Source organism: Mauremys reevesii, linkage group 19, assembly GCF_016161935.1.
Source record: "Mauremys reevesii isolate NIE-2019 linkage group 19, ASM1616193v1, whole genome shotgun sequence".
NCBI lineage: Eukaryota > Metazoa > Chordata > Testudines > Geoemydidae > Mauremys > Mauremys reevesii.
The window spans coordinates 15,810,677-15,829,722 of record NC_052641.1 but is presented as its reverse complement, the minus strand read 5'-3'; the positions used below and the strand labels follow the sequence as shown (position 1 = coordinate 15,829,722).

Below are 19,046 nucleotides of genomic sequence, written 5' to 3'. Positions count from 1 at the left end.
AGACAGCCCTTGCAGAAGTACTGCATGCAATTCTCTTGATAAAGAAAAAAGTAATCCTCTCTGCCTTGCTCTCTTTAAGAGACAGTTGTCTATGCAGGTAGTTTCCATATATGGTATTAGATTCAGACAGGCATTTCAGTCACTTTGCCTTTCAACACTTAAGCCTGCTAGCCACTTACAGCCTTGAATAGGATTGTTGATGTGGCTAGCTGCAGATGGCTCTGGCTCTTGATTGTAAATGAAATGTGGTATTGCTTTTCTTAGTATTTTTTAAGAGGGGGAGGAAGGGTCAAGGTTTGACAAGGTTTTTGACTGTTCTGTCTCCCCAGGCTCTGTGCCTCTATCAAATAAACCATCTCTACTAGCTATGAAAAGAACTGAGGTAAAATTAGCAACAAAGAAACCTGTGGTTTAACTGCCTCAATCTTTCAGCTACTACTACAGGCTGTTGAAAGAGACTAGGAGAGGAAAGAATAGAAAAATTACAAGTCATTGCCATTGACTTTATTTTAATGGCATAAGTTCCATTTCTAGAGCTGGAAACACCACCTGTTAGCACCTTAACCTATCAATCTGGTTTTGACCAACTCCTCTCCCAGATTCTCGGGGATTTTCTCATGCAGTGTCACTGTGAGATTGAGAATTTGGAGGGAGTTGACATTAAGGTGGTGACAGTGAAGGCCCACCCCCATCCCAAATTGTCTTTAGATTTGATAAATAACTTTGCAGGTATCAAGAAACAGAAGCTGCTTTTTGCTGCACTTCCTCAAAGCAATGTAAGCTGTTGAGAAATGATGCAGCTAACCACATGACTGAGTTTGCAGCACTGTCTAATGGGCTGAGCACAAGACTGAAAGGAGCTGAGTACTAATCCTACCTCCAACACCTTGGGCAAATGACTTTACCTGCATTTCAGCTTCTCAATCTTTCTCTGTCCCACCCACCCCCGTCCTGTAATATGGCGGGGGGAGGGAAGAGGAGGCACAGACAGATTCCACCACTGCGGGGAAAGAAGGGGTTGACAGGAAAAGTTTGGGCACAACTGATTTAGGCCAATTAGGGTGGGATTTCAATGCTTCCTAGGGAATTTGGGCACCCAATTCCCCCCCTCCTCCCCAGTCCCTTTTTTTTTAAATAGGGACACAATCTCTTGGAATAAGCTTTTCAAAGCTGCCTAAGTCTCTAGCTTCTAAGGTTGTGAAGAAAACTGAGTGCAAGCCATGGAAGTGCTTGCTTCCCAAGTCTTCAATTCCTTAAACAAGAACTCTCATTGAGATGTAAATAGCTACATTCCTAAAAATGAGATGTTAACTCTGAATCCTAATGATGAGACTTGAAATTTCAGTGCTGCTGACATTAGCTATTTGGTGCATGTGTTTTCAATACAAAATTCTGTAGCACAAGAGCAACTGGAAGCACTATGGCAGAGCAACATAAATTGAGTTTAATATCCAATTAAATACAGTTAGTACAATATTCCTTGTTTGCTTTTACATTTGAATAAAAAACCCCTCCATTTTTAGCTTATCTGAAGAGACTCTCCAGTCCGCTGCAACTGCAGTGCTACAGAATTCAGGGATCTTGCAGCAGAATTTACAATGAGCTTGCCACGGAATACAGTGGGCCTTGGAGAACACCTAACTGACCACCACATGAAGGTGCTGAGAATTAACTACTTTACATTCGCAAACCCATCTTGAAGATGGAAAATACTGGGGTGCATTATGTAAAGGTGGTTCCTTTCTGAACCCAGTGCAGACACTTGTGAGATGTGCAAACACTGAGATTGAGGGAATTACAACAGAGTGCAAAAAATAAAGGCTGGGTGGTTTTTCCGCTGGATCTTGCAACAGACAGTTCTCCAAGACTTCCCTGCAGAAAATGATTGGGACTGATTATTATTATGGGATGTGTACATACAGGAAAGGGTCACCTTGAAAGCGAGGTATCTACCAGCAACTCTAAAGTGTGGGGTGGAACATTTGCAGCTTCACAAGGTTTGAAACCATGTACTTGCTAGATCAAACTGGGAATAAATAAAGTGCTGTCTGCTGCGAGATAAGATTTCAGTGCCAGGTAAGTGATCAAAGATAAAAAAACAGGTAAAAATCAGTATTCCATCTCTGGAATCAACCACATATTACTAGTAGGGTCTGTGCAGGCATGAGCTATCATACTGAACTCTTCTCAAAATCCCTCTCCCACCCCAAAAGTGGGGTGGATTCTAGAGATTAAACATTTATCATTCCAAGCCCCTTTGCTTGGCACATTTAGAACTAGACTGGAATGCGCACTAACAAAAGTGAAAATAGGAAACAAACCGGCACTCAGATACGTGGGCTGGATGGCCTAGGTCTTTCTCACTTCTGTATTCTAGGATTCAATATGATAGCTCCCAAATTAAAATGAGAACCTGTTACTTTCATTTGGGCCAGCATGGTCGGAATCATAAAATACTGTTTGTTGCTGTTTTCCTTTCAGGTGGGCGTTTCTAATGAGGAAGCCCGTTGCTCAGCGATCAACCTTAGATCTCTAGACCCTTCTTTATGTGCAGAATTATTGGATACAGAATGAAGTATAACAGTTTCAGACAAAACAAGAACACTGATTTCCCAATCCCTAGACCCTCTTTGGCTTACCCAAATCCTCCGGCGTTGGCTGCGGCTGTACCCTCGCCGAACACTTTGCCTCCCGTCGAGCCCAGAGGGCTTGTAAAGGCTGGGGCTGAACCGAATGCTGGCACCCCTCCAAACCCAGGGGACCCCCCGAAAGTGGGAGGGCTGCCAAACACTGGAGCAGCACCGAAGCCACCTGAGCAAAACAGAGGCAAAAAAGGGACAAGAACATCAAGTAAACAATAACAGAGAAAAAAAGAAAAACAGTTAGATTTCCAAGTAGACAGATTCTAGAACGAGGGCGGACATTCCTGTACACGGTCACAGGCTTATCTATGGAACTTACAGCTCCAACCAAGCTTCCAAAATGCAGCACATTTTATTACAAAAGGCCTTGGTAGGAAAGCTCGTGAATGTGTTCCAAAACCAGCCCAAAGAAACAGACTATCCAATGGACAAGTGCAGTTTGGGTTGCTTGAGCTGCTGAGCTTGAGTCCCAGAATTACATTTTAGAGAGCATCATTTTCAATTGAAATTTAGATACACATAAGGGGATATATACAGTGTACAAAGACCACTAACATATACTCATGCGTGTATGGTGTGAGAAGGAATCAAAACAGTCTACTTGCTTTATATAAACTAGATGCTTTAATTGCAAGTTAGCGAGTATTCAGGTTAATGGGTTAGACTGGCAATTAAAAATACATGTGGCAATAAATTATAGACTGATGCTTTTCATTTACTTAAACAATGCTCATGCATCCTTCGTCAATGATCTCATGTCCCTTACTGCAGAAGGGAAGAGCTTAGCTTCTGCAGACAGTTTTACAAACCTAATCACCAGGAATTAGATAAGTTATTAAGGTCTGAAGGAACTCCTGTGCAAAGAAAAAGAAACACGGGATGAAAAATTCCCTGCATAGGTTGGGTCCACTGACAACACCCCCAACAAATGCAACAGGAGATATTTTACCATAGGTCTGGGTTTCTTCCTCGCTCCAAGTCCCAGCCCCTCTCAAACCCTGCAGGTCTCTTACCCTCTTCCCCCCTTGGGTGGGGTTACCCTTAGTCCTTAGATACTGGGGGAGGGAGTCTCCCTTACTTTGGTTCTCTGGTCTTTCAAATCTCACATACATCTCCAAGCTCCAATCCTCTCTCCTTCCTCCGACTGCCTGAAGCAGGGGGTTTTATTAGGTTCCTGACAGGGCCTTAACTGACTACAGGTGCTCCAATTAACCTGTAGCAACCCTACCTAGTCTACAGGGAACCACACCTTAATTAGCCTAGGGCTTATATATTTCCCTCTACCATCGCTCCCTGGCCCTCCTGTATCACACTATGTTCTTATACGCTACCCACCATAGCATCTGAGCACCTCAAACAATAAATTTACCTTTAAAGGACTAATGAGGGAAGGAGATTTTTTTTTTTTAAACTTCCACTTAGAGATGGGAAACCAAGTCACGGGATTACGTGCCTTGTTCATGGTTATGCAAGAAATCAGTGGCAGAGCCAAGAATTAAACTAGGCGTCAAGGTCCCATTCAGTGTCTTAACAACCTCCTCCTTCTACACAACCTAATAAAAACCTTTTATTAGGATTTTTCTACTCTACATTCACTCTGCTGATGCTGTTTGCCTGTTTAGAACTGACTACATGGATCTCAAAGGGCTCTTGCTCGTTTGTTCGATTAAGGCTGAGGTTTGGGATAACACCATGCATTTTAATACCCTGGGTGAAATTCCAGTCCAGGCCAAGATAATGGATACTGTCTGGTTGTAAACACAAAGGTCTGGAAAAAATAAAAGCTGGGGTTGAATTATTGAAACACAGATCAGATATCCGGTTACACTTTCTTTCTAGAGACACAGGTCTTTACCTAGCTCCTTGGAGCTTCGTTCTGGACCGGACTCTCTTGTATACTGTGTGTTAATGAACATAAAAATGAGAAGACAACGCAATATATAGACGGCAAACTAGGAAAAAGAAAGCTCTGTAGCAAGTCATGCCCCTTCTTCATCCCACACTAAATAGGAAAGGAAACTACAGACTATTTTTATGGTGTTTAACACTTAGACTTGGACGGGGAAAGGGCTTCAAGGAGGTTCCACATCAATAAATCGCCTTCTACAATAACCTGCCAGAAAATCCCATCTCAAGATTTATTTTGAAACTGGAGTTAGAGAATTACCTCCTTTCCTTCAATAAGGAAGGAGAGGGGAAAATCATTCACTGAAACCACCTATCTCCAACACCCAAGATAAAAAAGACACAAGGCTGGCCTGATAGTGTATCAAGCATTCTGCCTATCATACAGAAAGTAGTATTTAGGAGAAACGCTGGACATGGTTACTGGGGCCAGTAGCATCAACTGACAGTATCAGCTACCTCACTTACCCAAAAGCAAAGTCACCACTAGTGCCATGGCTGCCATGTTAAAATACTATCCCATGAAGGACCACTTCTGTAAGGGGTACATTGGAGCATCATTCTCCGAATTCTATGGTATCAACCTTTGTATAGACTTTTCCCAAGGAAACTCCAAGTTGCAAAGGTGCCAACTGGAAGAGTATTCTAAGGTTAGAGGAAAGAATCCTTGTTTCGTCTAACTCTTCGGTTTTCTATTTTTGTTTGGTAATTATCAAGGCAAACAGCTTGCTGGGTTGAAACAGACTTCATATCACAGTCACCGTTACTCCCATTGTTTGCAGTGGGCAAATTACCATGGAATAGGAAAAAGGATTAGGCAAGATTTCCAAGAACGTAATAGTCAACAGAACAGCATGAAGGACCATGTATTTCAGTGTTCACTACAGACTAATTATAGAAGAGAAAGTGCCACATGTATAACAGCAAGGTCAGACTGATTTTAAAGAAGTAAATCTGAAGCTTTCCTGACTTGGACTTTTTGGGGAAGTCCCACCAAAGACACTGGTGCATACAAGGCCACGATGGGTTTATGTCAGAACGGGTTACACAAGAACAGAATTCGGGATCATCAATAGGCTAAAACACCCAGTTCACAATAAGTTCTATAAATCACATTGCATGCTACACTGTCAGTGAGCTATATACACCTGGCACTAACGCTTACAGCTCACTTCCCTACAAATGGAATGGCGGTTTCTGCAATTAATCCTGTGAAGATAAAGTCTACTCAGTCTGTGTGTGCAGTTCAGGTTCTAAATCATTAAGTTTTGAATCTAGCATCTGAATTTCCACTTGCTGGGACCTTTTTTTTGAAGGAGATAGATGGTACCATATGGTGGAGTATCATGCAAGGGCAATACTCATGCATATGATCTTCCATACACTGGGTCTGGGGTGTAGATCTCTGACTACTGGAACACACTACTCAATATCTTACAAGTAAGTGTGGGTGTTTATAGCGGGTTTGTTAATACAGTACCTGCTTTGGTTGGACTAGAGAACCCAAAGCCTTGAGCGGCCACGGTCCCGCCTCCAGAACTGAAAGTGCCTGTAGGTTTCTGCTCTCCATAAGATGAGTTGCCAAATCGAAAGGTCTTGGCCCCATTGTTTCCAAATAAGCTAGAGGTATCTAGAGAGATGAAGGATACTCGTGAAGCTCATACGAGACAAAAAGACGCACGTTCCCAAAAAGCACATAATGAATATTATATCCAAAATGGCAGTCTATGGAGAGAAACTGAGCTTGTCCTAATCCTTGTTCTAATAAACTGCACTAGTAGCCACTTCATTGCCTCATTCTTCACTGACAGATGTAACTACTGTTATCTCTGGTGTTGACCAGCTCGTGCGAGACTTTTTATTGCACTATCTTGCATTGCACTAAGTGGAAGTCAATCTTTCAAATCAGAAATTGTGGTCATTGGAAACAGTCACTCATGGTGACACAAGTTTACCATCTAGATTTCATGCCTTGAAAAGAATGATTATGTGACCTAGAGTAACTGATTCTTTGAGACGTTGTAGTCACTGTGGATCCTACTGTAGGTGCAAATGCACCTTTCGCACACAAGTTCAGAATCTTTTGAATAGTCACGTCTCTCGGGGCCCTGCATGTGTCCTATGCCTACTCATGCTCCCATGAGGGATGATAAAGGTTGGAGCAGCCTCCCTCTGTTCCCTCACAATTCGTAGCCCATATTAGCTGAGGACTCCAAAAGCAGAGATGGAGGGCAAGTCATAGGATCCACACTAATTACAACATCTCAAAGAACCGCAGTTAATGTAGGGTAAGTAACCATTCTCTCTTCTTCAAGTATGTCAATATGGATCCCACTGTAAGTGACTGGCAAGCAGTAACCTCTTCAAGATAGAGGAGTGCCAGGTTCATCAGTCAATCAGGAATCTGAATACTGTTCTCCTGAATCAGGCATCGGATCTATCAGCCAAGTCGAATGCATAGTGCTTTACAAACAAGCGTGGATTGCTTCACCTAGCAGCCTTGCATATGCGCATTCTGGCACATTTTGGAAACAAGTTGAGGATATTGCCTAAAGTCTGGTAGACTGATTCTTGATGGGCAGTGGGGAGCTCATAATAGTGTGATATACTGAGTTACCCTCTTTGTGATGAAACAACTGAGACTGGCGGGTTTCAGTAGCACCAACAGTGCAATGGTGGCAGATTGTACTGGTACTGACCAGACTGTCGGTGGCACATCCACTGCAGGTGCTGCGCTGAGCATATGATGTGGTGTTTGGGGTCTCTCTGCTCTGGGGTTGGTGCCGAGGATGTCTGCCTCATCTATGATGCCAAGGAGGTGCCTGTTGGTGCACGTGCTCCCGGTGCTGACATGGTTCTTTCTGATCTCTTCTCTTCATTGGAACCAGAAGTGAGCCTTGTTGCTGAGGCATTTGCTGAAGAAATGCTCCTTGGTTCCACCATGGATGAGATCTCCCCGAGGTCTGAGGCCACCTTCATGGATTGCTCCAGGAGGTGCAGTTTGAGCCTTACATCCCTTGATTTTTGGTTGCAGGAGGAGCAGCAGCAGCAAATGGAGCATTTATCAGCAATGTGTCCTTCCCTGAGGCAGAAGAGACATCAGCTGTGCTTGTCTATTGAGGGAAACAGACGGTTGCCTGAAGGACAGGGTTTAAACCCCGAGGGCTTAGAGTTGCCATTTCCAATGGTTGTACAACCTCGCTCTGCTGTAGAGTGGGTCTCCCCCTACAGTCTCTTCTCTCCCCCCGGGAAGGTCCAACTAAATGGTAAAATCGATAATTAAACTAACACAAGTGAGGAAAAGTTTTTGCAATAGTTTTTTCAAGCTCAGACAAATGCTGCAGCAGGTCAGACCCTCGCTAACTTCCACCTCACCATCATGGGTGGTAAGAAGGGACGGAGGAGGGGAGGGACTGCTCTGCCGGTTAGGCACCCTTACAGGGGAGCACAAGGAGGCATGGGGCGCACAGAGCTGATGGACACAGCTTTTCCAAAGATTCCAAACTCACATGTACACATCACATTGGGATCCACACTGAAACACTTGAAGAAGAACTAAAGATTCTTAGCCATTGTGGCAGGAAGAGCCAGGATTTCTTGACGACACACTGCAGTCTAACTTGCAACTGCACTTGTGCTCTTACAGCTTCACTGGTTAAACAGGGCCTGAGATTTTTATCTTCCATGAGACAGAACACAGTTTATGGCTTCGTAGTCCAACGACCCTGAAGGGCCTAAGTCCTTCTTTGGTGAACTATTTGTTTTCCATTAGCATGAAGATTAATTTTAAAGTTAGAGATAGGTGAACTTGCCAGGACAAACAATTAGTCTCAGCCTTTAATGCTGGTGGACTGTTAAAAGGGTACAAAGGGACCAGATTACTTCTTAAGTGGGTTTAAATGGTCCTTTCAACTATACAGAGCTAATGTGGCTGCTTCCCTCTCCTCCCTACTTCCACCTGCTGGTAACTGCATTGCTCCCTTTCAGCCTGCCTACCCACTAGATCCCTCTTCTCCTATTTCCCTGATAGCTGTTGGACAAATTTACAAGGGAAGAAGAATAAAGACACTCGAAGCTCCTAGTTTAGTAAAAAGGTACAGTTGATAAGAAAAAAGGCTTCTAATTTTGTTTAAGTATAGATGTACTTGTTAACATGCTCATGCAGACCACTGAACAGTCTGCAACAGATACATGCATAAGGTTATGGTACTCCAAGTATTCCAAACTGATTTTCAATTCTGGAGACTGGTGGGCATGATATTCAGTCAGTTTCACAGGGAGTTACAAAGACCAGCTAGTTCAGAAAACTCAGACTAATGCAATTTTAGTCCAATAGCCCTGACGATACAAAACTTTACACTAACAGCCAATAATTTGAGCCTGGCACTAACTACTAGATCCAGAGGCAAATTTCTGAGGAATTCTCCTCCTCAATACACACAAACATCTAGATCGCCTACAAAATCCTTAGTAGGTTCCAGAGATTCTCTCTGTTTTAATATTTCATGACCAACATAATACAGATTCCTAAAATGAAAAATCACCCCTATACAATTGGCTTTTGAAAAGGCATCTTAAAGGGAGCATATGCCTTGCAATGACTCTCTGAACAGGCTTAAAGTCAGTCCCCAGGACAGAACAGCTTGTCCAGGAGTAACACATTGAATATGTTTTAAAAAAACCCATCTTTTTACACCATTAATTACATTTGTTGCCCCGTAAAACATCCATGTGAATTAAATGCATTCTGAGATTTCATCATTTCTTTGATATCTCATCTTGCATGTGAAAAGTGACTGAAGGCCTGTGAAATTTTGTGCCAAAGATTTAATATATTTTCTTATGCATACAGAAATGCATCTGAAGGATGAAAATGGCGTCTCAATTATACGCTGCTCATTTCTACTGGCTTTGTTTCACTCAAGCCCACGATTCTTAGCTATTTGTAAAGTTGTTCTATTGATTTATGCAGATCAGAGGATTGAAATCCTCTTGCAGTGAAAATAACTCACCTCTCCCTCCACTAGTCACTCAATCCCCATGCACTAGTTGCTTGATTAGTCAATAGATCTGATAGTTTGTTAATTAATAAAATGAAGTTAATGTACTTTCCATTTGAGAGACACACTGGGACTCAAGTCCTGAAGGTAATAAATTTTGGCTTTGGCATTAGAGAGAAAAAGGCACCCATTCCAGCTGCAAACACAGTGTGCTATTAACAAGGTTGTGTTTGAAATGATAGACTTGCCTTCGCAGGTAAAGTAGTGTTACTGCTTCCTTAATGGGACAAAACTGCTACTGCACCTAAATGGGGAAAATCTAAGGATCTTGCTTAGACCAGGGCAGAGGGGGAAGAGGGTGGAAGGGGGGTGCAAAAGGACACAGATCACCCAAACCGTATTCCAGGGTGTAATGTCTGAAATGCAAATTAGTGGAAACTGGATTTCATGCCATTGTAAACCTCTATCTAGATTTTTATACTGTGTTCATGTAGTATCTCAGCACATTACAAAGTAAAATATTCAAACAAGAGGACAAGTCTTTGGTCTTGCTCCCTCCCTCCTCCTGCCCTTTCCCAAAGGGACAATAAGATTAAGTTTTCAAAAGTTACTTAAGAACCTACATCCTGTTGACTTTCAAAATACCTAAGTTACTTCTGAAAGTGGCTGTAAGTGCTTTTAAAAACATTATCCCTGCTAACCAGTGGCAGGAATCAAACTATACACAACACTTCAAGAACCACAACTCAGCAATGTGTGAGCTGAACTTTCCACCAGAACGTGGTTTTGGCCTTGAAAAATTTACAAGCCTGCATAGAAAACAACTCCACTTTGATGGGCAGTTACCTTGGGGGAAAAGTGGGTCATTAAATGACCTCTGCATTTTATGCTTATGAAAGTAGGAGCTATGTAAAAGGGTATGTCAACTTGTCTCTTCAGTACAAGTCAGGAGAAGGTCCTTAAAAATCAAACTATGCTGAACTCAATACCGTAAAAGAGAAGAGGCTAGCACTTGGCGATGCGTGTAGATATGCATGTCAGAAGGCTCCATGGCTTGCTGTAGATTAGATTGTAGTTAACAGAACCCAACTAAATCTCCAAGAAAGCTGTGTTGCAGAGCATGCCTCACTTCCACTCAATAGCTCCCACTTTCAAGTTTATTTTTTCACTGTTACTCAGACACTAAATGCGCTCTCTCTCTTTATAAAATCTGAACTATAATTTCTCTCTAAATTTAAAAAGCAAAACCTTGTTGGGTGAAAGGGGGAGGACTGTCTGCAGCTATGTGACCCATCTACACTAGTTTTGAAATGTTTTGAAGTGGACCAGAACACTTGTCCAGAATGAGTGCAATTATACTGGTACTGGAAATGCTTATGAATTGTTAGAGGCACCTAAGGGCGTGCACATCCATATTGTGTGTGTTTGTTTTTTTTAAAATCCAGCCTCCTGACCCAACAGTGGAGATGCTAGTTTTCTTAAGCAGAAGGGTCTTCACAGTCTTTTGAAATAACCTCATTTTCCATCCTTGCTTACTCATTCCTAGATTTGAAAGTAAAATCACCAGCATCACCTTTAGTCTAGGGATTAACAGAGATGGGATGTTTGTACAGAACTGCCTGGGATCTGAATAGTAAGTGGATTCATACATTGAATACATCTGTTGTATTTAAGTACAGTGCTCCTCCTTGGCTCCTAAATATCTTGTATCACACATCAATATGAAAAAAAGACTGCTAAGATACCCTGAGGAAGGCAGGTTTTAACATCCAGCTTAAAAACTAAAAGTTCACTGGTAAAAACTTACAGCACTGAATTTTTAAGACAATTACATTTTGGCACTGAAAATCCCTACAAAATATGCACCGTTTTCATACTTCTCTCTGTGCACATGGCTGTTTATTTGGAATATTTCCCTGTTCATTTTGCACAAACTTGCAAAGGAAAGTAGATTTTGGAAAGGTAGCGCGCCCCCCTTCCAGCACATCCCCCTCCAACCACTTCCCTCCGTTGCTTAGTAGGTCTTCCATGCTATCATGGAAATTACCCAAGGACAAAACAACCACCACAAAAGCAAGATGGGAGCTCAGTACATTTTACACTCGTTTCCTTTACTTACTCTGGGAAGCTGCAGATCCAAATCCTCCAGTGGCAGAACCGAAGGGGTTTTTATTGGCTGCATCCTGGCTTGGCTTTCCTCCGAGGCCACTGAAGAAACCTCCACTTCTTCCACCACTTCCAGACCCAAACAAACCCCCACTGGAAGTGGATGACTGCTAAAAAACACAAAGGGCACAAGATAAGGAAGCATTATAGGTCGCTGTTAAAAAAAGCACATATATGCAGCTGATTTTGACCGACCTATTTCCATTCACAATAGTGATACAAAAGGGATGAGAAGCTAACAAGGTGATCTCCTAAGGTTGAACAAAATCAACATCTGCTTAGGTCTCTCTCAAGCTTAACTGACACTGGAGAATTGTACAGTTGTAACTTGCACCAGGTTGGATACACTAGGGCAAGCTGCAATGGTGCATCACATCCACACTAGCCACCCCGTCTCACATCCACATAGTGCAATCCCTGCACGTATTGAAGGGCCTACCACTGTTGCACCTAGCCAACATTCCCATATACAGCTCACTGGCCCTTCCCTGGAGCAGGAACATAATGAGTCCATGGTATGCATGTTGACACCTGTTCACACTGTTTTGTTCCGTTGTCTGCTTCAAATGGTTCTGTCTTGCGCAAGAGTCCATGCATGCCACAGAAGGGCCAGCGGCTATGTCCTCTCACTCAGATGCCACAGTGGTACATCCCTGAATAATCAAACATTACTGATACAGCCTTGGATAGTTTTTATTTATTGACTATAAAACAGGTTCTATTTTGCTAGATACAACCAAAGTTATTTGGACCAGTCTATTTGCAAGTACAGGGCCCTGCCATGTACACAGAGACAACACACATAGTAGTTACCTGGCCAAAGACAGCGCCCCCAGTGTTGGCTGCCTGTCCAAACACGGAACCTGTGTTGCTGGAACCAAAACCTGGCCAAAGAAGAAACGGAAAAGATGCTCCAATATAATTCCATCTTGTGCAATACTATGGTACCAGACCATTTAAAAAGGGAATGCTATTCAGTACCTCAGAAGAGAGTAATACAGAGGCTCCAGTAAAAAGGAGCAATGCACTTCAAGATATAAAGTTAAAACTGAAGTATCATTTAGAATACTGTAAAGGTTATCACCAAATGGAGCTGAAGTGACTAGGTACATACCAACACATGAACGGTATAAGACATAATATTTACCCTTATTTACATTTTATTTGAAAGTCATTATCCCCTCTCCCCCATTTAAAACAAACAGGAAATAAAATCTGTTTTAGTGTTTGGGCTGCTGTTAACAGTACTGAATTTCCGATTGGATTTCTGTTAACATCACCGTAATGCTGCAATCTATGAACAAATGCTGTAGGATTTTGATTTCCCTCGTGTAGAGAGGATCTGAGCTTTGTTACCTAAAGATTCCAGTTAAAGATAATGAAATGTTTTGATTAAAAAGAACTCCCGACTCCATTTCCCAGTTCACTTAAATACATACTTTGTAATAAGATTTGCAGTTTCTATAATTAGAAGCACCTTCCTTTAGCAGGAGTTCACTTCCCCCAGACTTAAGTATTCTTTATTACTATAGTTAATGCAAGAGGCAGGTCTCCTACAGTCCCATCTGTTATAATTAAATTAGTCTAATTAGTTTTATTGGAAATACATTTTATCTAATATTACTTTGCACTTAGCACCTTTCATTCAAGGCTCTCAGAAGGCTATAACCCTGCCTGAACAGAGAAGCAATTTGCTTTAGTAACATAGGTAACAAGAGAAAGACTGGCTAACAAGGTTCTGGCCTGTGTAAATATTCACTTTATCTGCACAGGCAGGGACTCTGAAGCCACATTTTCCCCCTTGTTTATTTGCAAGACATTTCATAAAGCAAAAGCATACTTAGCTAGGTGACTAGTTCCTCATTAACCCACTGCTTTGGGGTGGGTAAAGGTCTCTGGTTTAGTCCCTCAGATCCTGATGTAACAGTACATCTATATGCTCTGACTGCATGTATGCAATACAGTTCACTTAAGAGGGTTCTTCAGCTGTATTAATTTCCTCACTGTTACAGGCTTACCTTAGATCTCTGTTTACTTTAATGTAATGCTCTGAAGTCCTTAAATAGCCATTTAATTCTTCGTAATTTGAGACTACAGTGAATCCAAAACACTTGAATTATTGGTCAATGAGCAGCACAATACACTGCTCAGAATCATGTCAAGGGATAGTTAGGAAAGGGAACCTAAACCTGTTACGTCTTTATTCAAACAGAGCTCCCACTGAAACTATTAGGATTAAAGCAAAATGTTTCACTTCCAACTGCAGGTCTCACACATACCTTTGGAGCTGCTATGTCCACTGCCAGCAGAAGGCATCAAAATTAGTCCTAGTTTTTCCTAGGAAATACTGCTCACCTACCTCAACCTGACAGCTGTATTCTAACTAGACTACCCCATCATCACCACTCGCTCTTACCTGAAGCTTGACAGAAGCTGAATCCAGAAGATGATGTAGTGGTGGTGGCAGTAGGGTTGTTACCAAACACTGAGCCACCCTGTCCAAAGCCAGCACTCTGCCCAAAAACTGGAGCACTGCTTTGCCCGAATAGTCCACCGCCAGTGCTGGCAGATGGCTGGCCGAAAGAAAAAGAACTTGGACTGTTGGTACTAGACGGTGCTCCAAAGACATTCCCACCACTTGAAGTTGCAGTGGAGGAAGACGGCTGGCCAAAAACAGGCATTGTTCCAAACCCAGTTTGAGTGAAGGTAAAACCACTTGAAGAACTGCTTGCTGGCTGTCCAAAGGCTGGTGCTTGCCCAAATGCTGGCTGACCAAAGCCACCTGCAGCTGCTGTGGTGCCAAAAGCAGATGCACCAAACCCTGAGCCAGCTACCTGAGTAGTAGCTGCAGTGGTGGAGACAGTGCTGCCGGTGTGTTGACCAAATGGAGAAGATGCTGTGGTAGCTGCTGTTATCGGTCCAAAAACAGGAGTGGACGGGGTGGTGGTTGTGTCACCAGCAGGCTGACTAAAGGCCGAGGAAGAAGAACTGGAATTTGGAGGCTGAGAGAACACTGAGGAACTTGAAGAAACAGTCTCAAATACAGAAGTACCTGCAGCTGGGCTTTGAACAGATGTATCAATATCCTTGGTGGTAGCCAATGTGCTTGTAATTTCTGCAGAAGGGGCGATGACAACATCTGCTGCAGCTGCGGTCACTGAAATGTTCTGGTCCAGTGGGGCAGAGGTAGAGACTGGAGGAATTGCCTCAGCCTTAGACTCAGTAGCACAGGTAGCTGTAGAGATTGTATCCGTGGAAGGAGTCAAGGAGGTGCTAGGACCAGTAACATCTGCATCTCCTGCTATAGACTGAGATAAAGCAGGTTCGTCTTTAACAGAATCGGACAGCTGTAATTGTGGTTGGGTTGTTTGTGGCTGAGAAGTTAGAGGTGGAGACACAGTTGTTAGTATTTCACCTTCAGGTGGCTTTTCAGACAAAGGTAGTAGCTTGACATCCCCTGCACCATTACTAGAAGTTGCTGGGGATACAGCAGTTGGTGCTGAACTCAAAAGACTTTCAAATGACAGGGATGCTGAAGTGGGGAGAGTTGCAGGTACAGAGGCGGATGTGATACTGTTTGCTTGTGGAAGGCCAAATGAAAAAGCAGGCTTGCCGCCACCTGAAGATCCTCCAAGACTAAATACCCCAGAGGACCCGGTGCTGGTTAACTGGACATTGCCAAATATGCTGCCTGTAGTATTTGTGCTGACTGATGTGGATGCTGTACTGGTGGCCATGACTAATGTTGAAGCGGCTTCCGCAGGTTTCCCTAACTGCAGAGGGCTGTTAAAGGTAAATCCAGAAGGTATTGTGGATGTTTTAGTTGGCTGTCCACCAGCAACGTTGGGAGATGGAGCTTTAACATTGACTTTGGTATTATCATCTGCTTGACCAACCCTTAATCCTGAGAAGCTCCCAAGAGTTTCCCCAGCCATATTACTCTGAAATAAATTATCTCCTGGCTTTGATGGAAGGACTTCCAGTTTGCCAGAGGTTGTGGAGGGAACAGAAGAAGTGGCAGTCGGAGCAGGTTTGCTGTTCGTCTGGGTGGCATCTACAGAAGAGCCACTCGTCATGGAGACTCCTGAAACGTTGGCTGGCTTGGTGGATCCAAAGGTAAATGAGCTCTCAGGAACTGTTCCAAATTTAGTACCCCCACCAAGTGAAAATGCATCAGGCTGACTTGACTCTTTAGCAGGGGCTGTCACTGCTACAGAGACATAAAAGGAATTAAAATGAGTTACAGGTTGCAATGCTCATTTATCATCTGTATAGTACCAGCATGCTGAGTGCTTTACAGACAGGTATGAAGAAAATGCTCCTACCTCAAAGACTTTACAGTCTCATGACTATCAGATGATTAACTATACCTGCCACTTTCTCAAGCCCTGCTTTCATGAGGGTAACAATGGCTATATCTGAGGCCCATTTCATTATAGAGAGGGTTATAGCCATTGTACGTGCTCTTACTTCCTTCATTTTTCAACAGTTATAATTATCTAACTAAAAAGCCCACTCTCTTTACTACAGTACATCTTGCAGTTACCTCCACTTTTTATACCCTTTATGTACTTAGCAAAAAGTTCTGGCATGCAGTGAAGAACTGGTAGTCTAAAGCAGTGGCTCTCCGCTAAGGTTGGGTCACAAAGCTGTTTTCTGGAAGTTGCAAATTTTCTACAGAATTAAGTCTTTTCATATAAAATCTTAGCCACTTACCTAGATTATTATAATCTTTGAAATACTGAAGAAAAGCTCTCAAATGTAATAACATTTATTCAATATATAGTTATCAGAATGTGCAATTTAGTATGCAGAAAATTTTCAGTATGATTGTATATTTTATATATTTCATGACATTTATATGCCTACTTTGAACTTACAAATATGGTACAATATGCTTAAATTACCTATTAGTTTTGTGGTATTTAGACAGCGCATAAGAGACTTGACATGGGAACCAGCCAATAAAAAGACCAAGTAGTTTTGGGACCAGAGAGAGAGCGCAAGATTGAGAAGCCCTAATTTCTATTCTCTGCCCTTACTGACCCATATTTAAAAAAAATAAATTAAAAGGTCAAAGTGATACAGACTAATATATACTAGAAACAGACATTGATTTAGTATGACTTATTTCCTCATGAAACTTTAAGGTCTTTACCAATTTTCTTCACTCAATTCCCATCTCCACCATAAATAGCTAACCAAGGCTAGGGTACTCTTGCTGATCCAGGGAAAGTATCATGAGGAACTGAAATTACTCATGTGTAATGCAGAGCACTACAAATAGTTCGTTAGGCTTGTTGAACCTTCCAATCCCCCTTCACCACTGTTATTTATCCAAATTTGTAAGATCTTGATCTGGAAGTTGAAGATTAAATGAAATCTGTTCTTCCCCCTTGCAAGAGATGGAATAATTGCACACTGATACAGCAGGGGCTCTTCCATCCAGGTAGTTACTGGTAAATATGATCTACCAAAGGATTAAGTAGGAGAGGCAGCCTGCCTGTTTTTCACATCAGCTTCTGAGAAGCATGCAGCTATAAATCGTTCCAAATCACTCACCATATACATGTTCTACTTAAGGCTGCTGGCACTAGGAAGCCAGCCACCTGTACCTATGCCATTTTAAAGCCCGCAGATTAAAGATAGTAGAGGAAATAATTTCAGATACTGCCCTTTTCATGTGCTAATACTTCACTAGATGTTCTTGGGAACAAATATTTTGCTTACTCTTAATTGAAAGGCACGTGGCCTGGATTCCTGCATATTACATGGCTTAATCCAGCATATGGATACAAAACACAATATTATTGCAACTACTGCAGTTTTAACAAAAAAGCAGCAACAGAACACAAGAATTGTATGCATGGAAAAGGCATTAAATATTCATCTAGAGGAAAAATAGAAAAGATGTTATTTCACACTTCACATAATTTACCTTGTGAGGCAGAAAGGCTGGGTGGTGTTGATGCAGTGGATGTGGCTGCACCAAAATTAAACCCAGTCCTAGGGACAAAAAGAAAAAGGGACAGAAGATATTTAGTTTATATAGTATTAATACTTCCTTCCTCATGACTAACACAGCCAGTGAAACCCAGATTCCCAGCACAGGGGTGTACAAAATCAGGATTTGTGTACGTGGGTGTATGTATCCCTGCTTCCCTCCTGCAAACCTGTTATGACTGGAAATACTTCTGTACAGCAGTTGACACATGCAGGGAGAATGGCTTACATTTGTTTCCCTACATATGACAAAGCTCTTAGAAAATTATAGACAGTAAGAGTTCAGTTCAATTCAAGACCCTTCTGACCACTTCATCTTCCCATGTCCTTTCTCCTCTGCTGTTTCGCTCCTCTCTTCCATTCAGTGTTAGGAAAGGCTCCATACAATAAGTTGACTCGGCAGAAAATGGATCTGGTAGAGACTAATGGCAGCAGCAGCTACAGGAAGCACATGGATTTATCTAAAATCAAGTGACAGCCTTAAAGCCAAATGATTTTTTTTATATCTATATAGATATAGATTAGACTTATGGGATAATTATATGCACTTTACTACCACTCATGAAGGAGGAAACCATCCACATTATATACATTAAAAGATTATTTCCACAACTCAGTTAATAATACAAACATACTTTAAGGAGAGGAATTCTTGAAATATATTTTAATCTAGTTTTAGCTGAATACAGAATAAAGCCAGCATAATGAGGTCTGTGATCCTTCAGGGAACCTAAAAGCCTACAGGAATTTCAGCATTCTGGCCACTTCACCCTGAGTCTCTGAGACAGATGCTGCTGCTGCAGCTTTAGGAGAAAGTCTGGGTTGTTTCATTACACTCTGCTGGCACAATCACAGAGGCTCTACATCCAGCGGAAACACTCTAGGCTCTGACAAGGGGACTGTAACTTGAGAGGGTTTTTGATTTTCTCTTTTATATCCAAATTTCAACTTCCTCCTTTAAAGATTAAATACCTGGGTCCTTTGAAGAGTGCAACAAGTCAAAGAGTTTATGTGTTATACCCAACATACAGATTAATAAACTAAGGCAAGAGGGATTAAGAGACTAAAATCATAGGAGAAGTGGCAGTCTGCAACAGAACTCGGGAAAGGGAATTCCCAAACCTCTGTTTTAAAATACTTGCCTACACCTGCTTCAAAAAAATTAACTTGAATGGTAAATATGCACAGAATATCTATTTTACCTGCCTTCACCAAGTACATTTAAAAAATATATGTGTTTATAAATTATTTTTTTTAAGCATTTTAGAATAAACGTTATAACGTGATAACACCATGCTTTTATTTCATTGTAACACACGCCTCACTGTGT

General features: G+C 42.0%; 1 protein-coding gene across 3 annotated transcripts in view; it reads right to left on the bottom strand.

Moving 5' to 3' along the window:
* NUP214 (nucleoporin 214) overlaps positions 1-19,046 on the bottom strand; it is a 69,443-nt gene that overhangs the window by 2,999 nt on the left and 47,398 nt on the right. For 2 of the 3 annotated variants that reach the window (XM_039506512.1, XM_039506511.1), the window contains exons 28-33: positions 17,652-17,719; positions 14,130-15,923; positions 12,527-12,597; positions 11,667-11,823; positions 6,028-6,177; positions 2,640-2,811 (exon numbers count right to left, since the gene is read on the bottom strand). In XM_039506512.1, coding sequence (XP_039362446.1) covers positions 2,640-2,811; positions 6,028-6,177; positions 11,667-11,823; positions 12,527-12,597; positions 14,130-15,923; positions 17,652-17,719 — 2,412 coding nt within the window. The remainder of the gene's footprint in view (positions 1-2,639; positions 2,812-6,027; positions 6,178-11,666; positions 11,824-12,526; positions 12,598-14,129; positions 15,924-17,651; positions 17,720-19,046) is intronic. The other variant, XM_039506513.1, reaches the window with a different exon arrangement.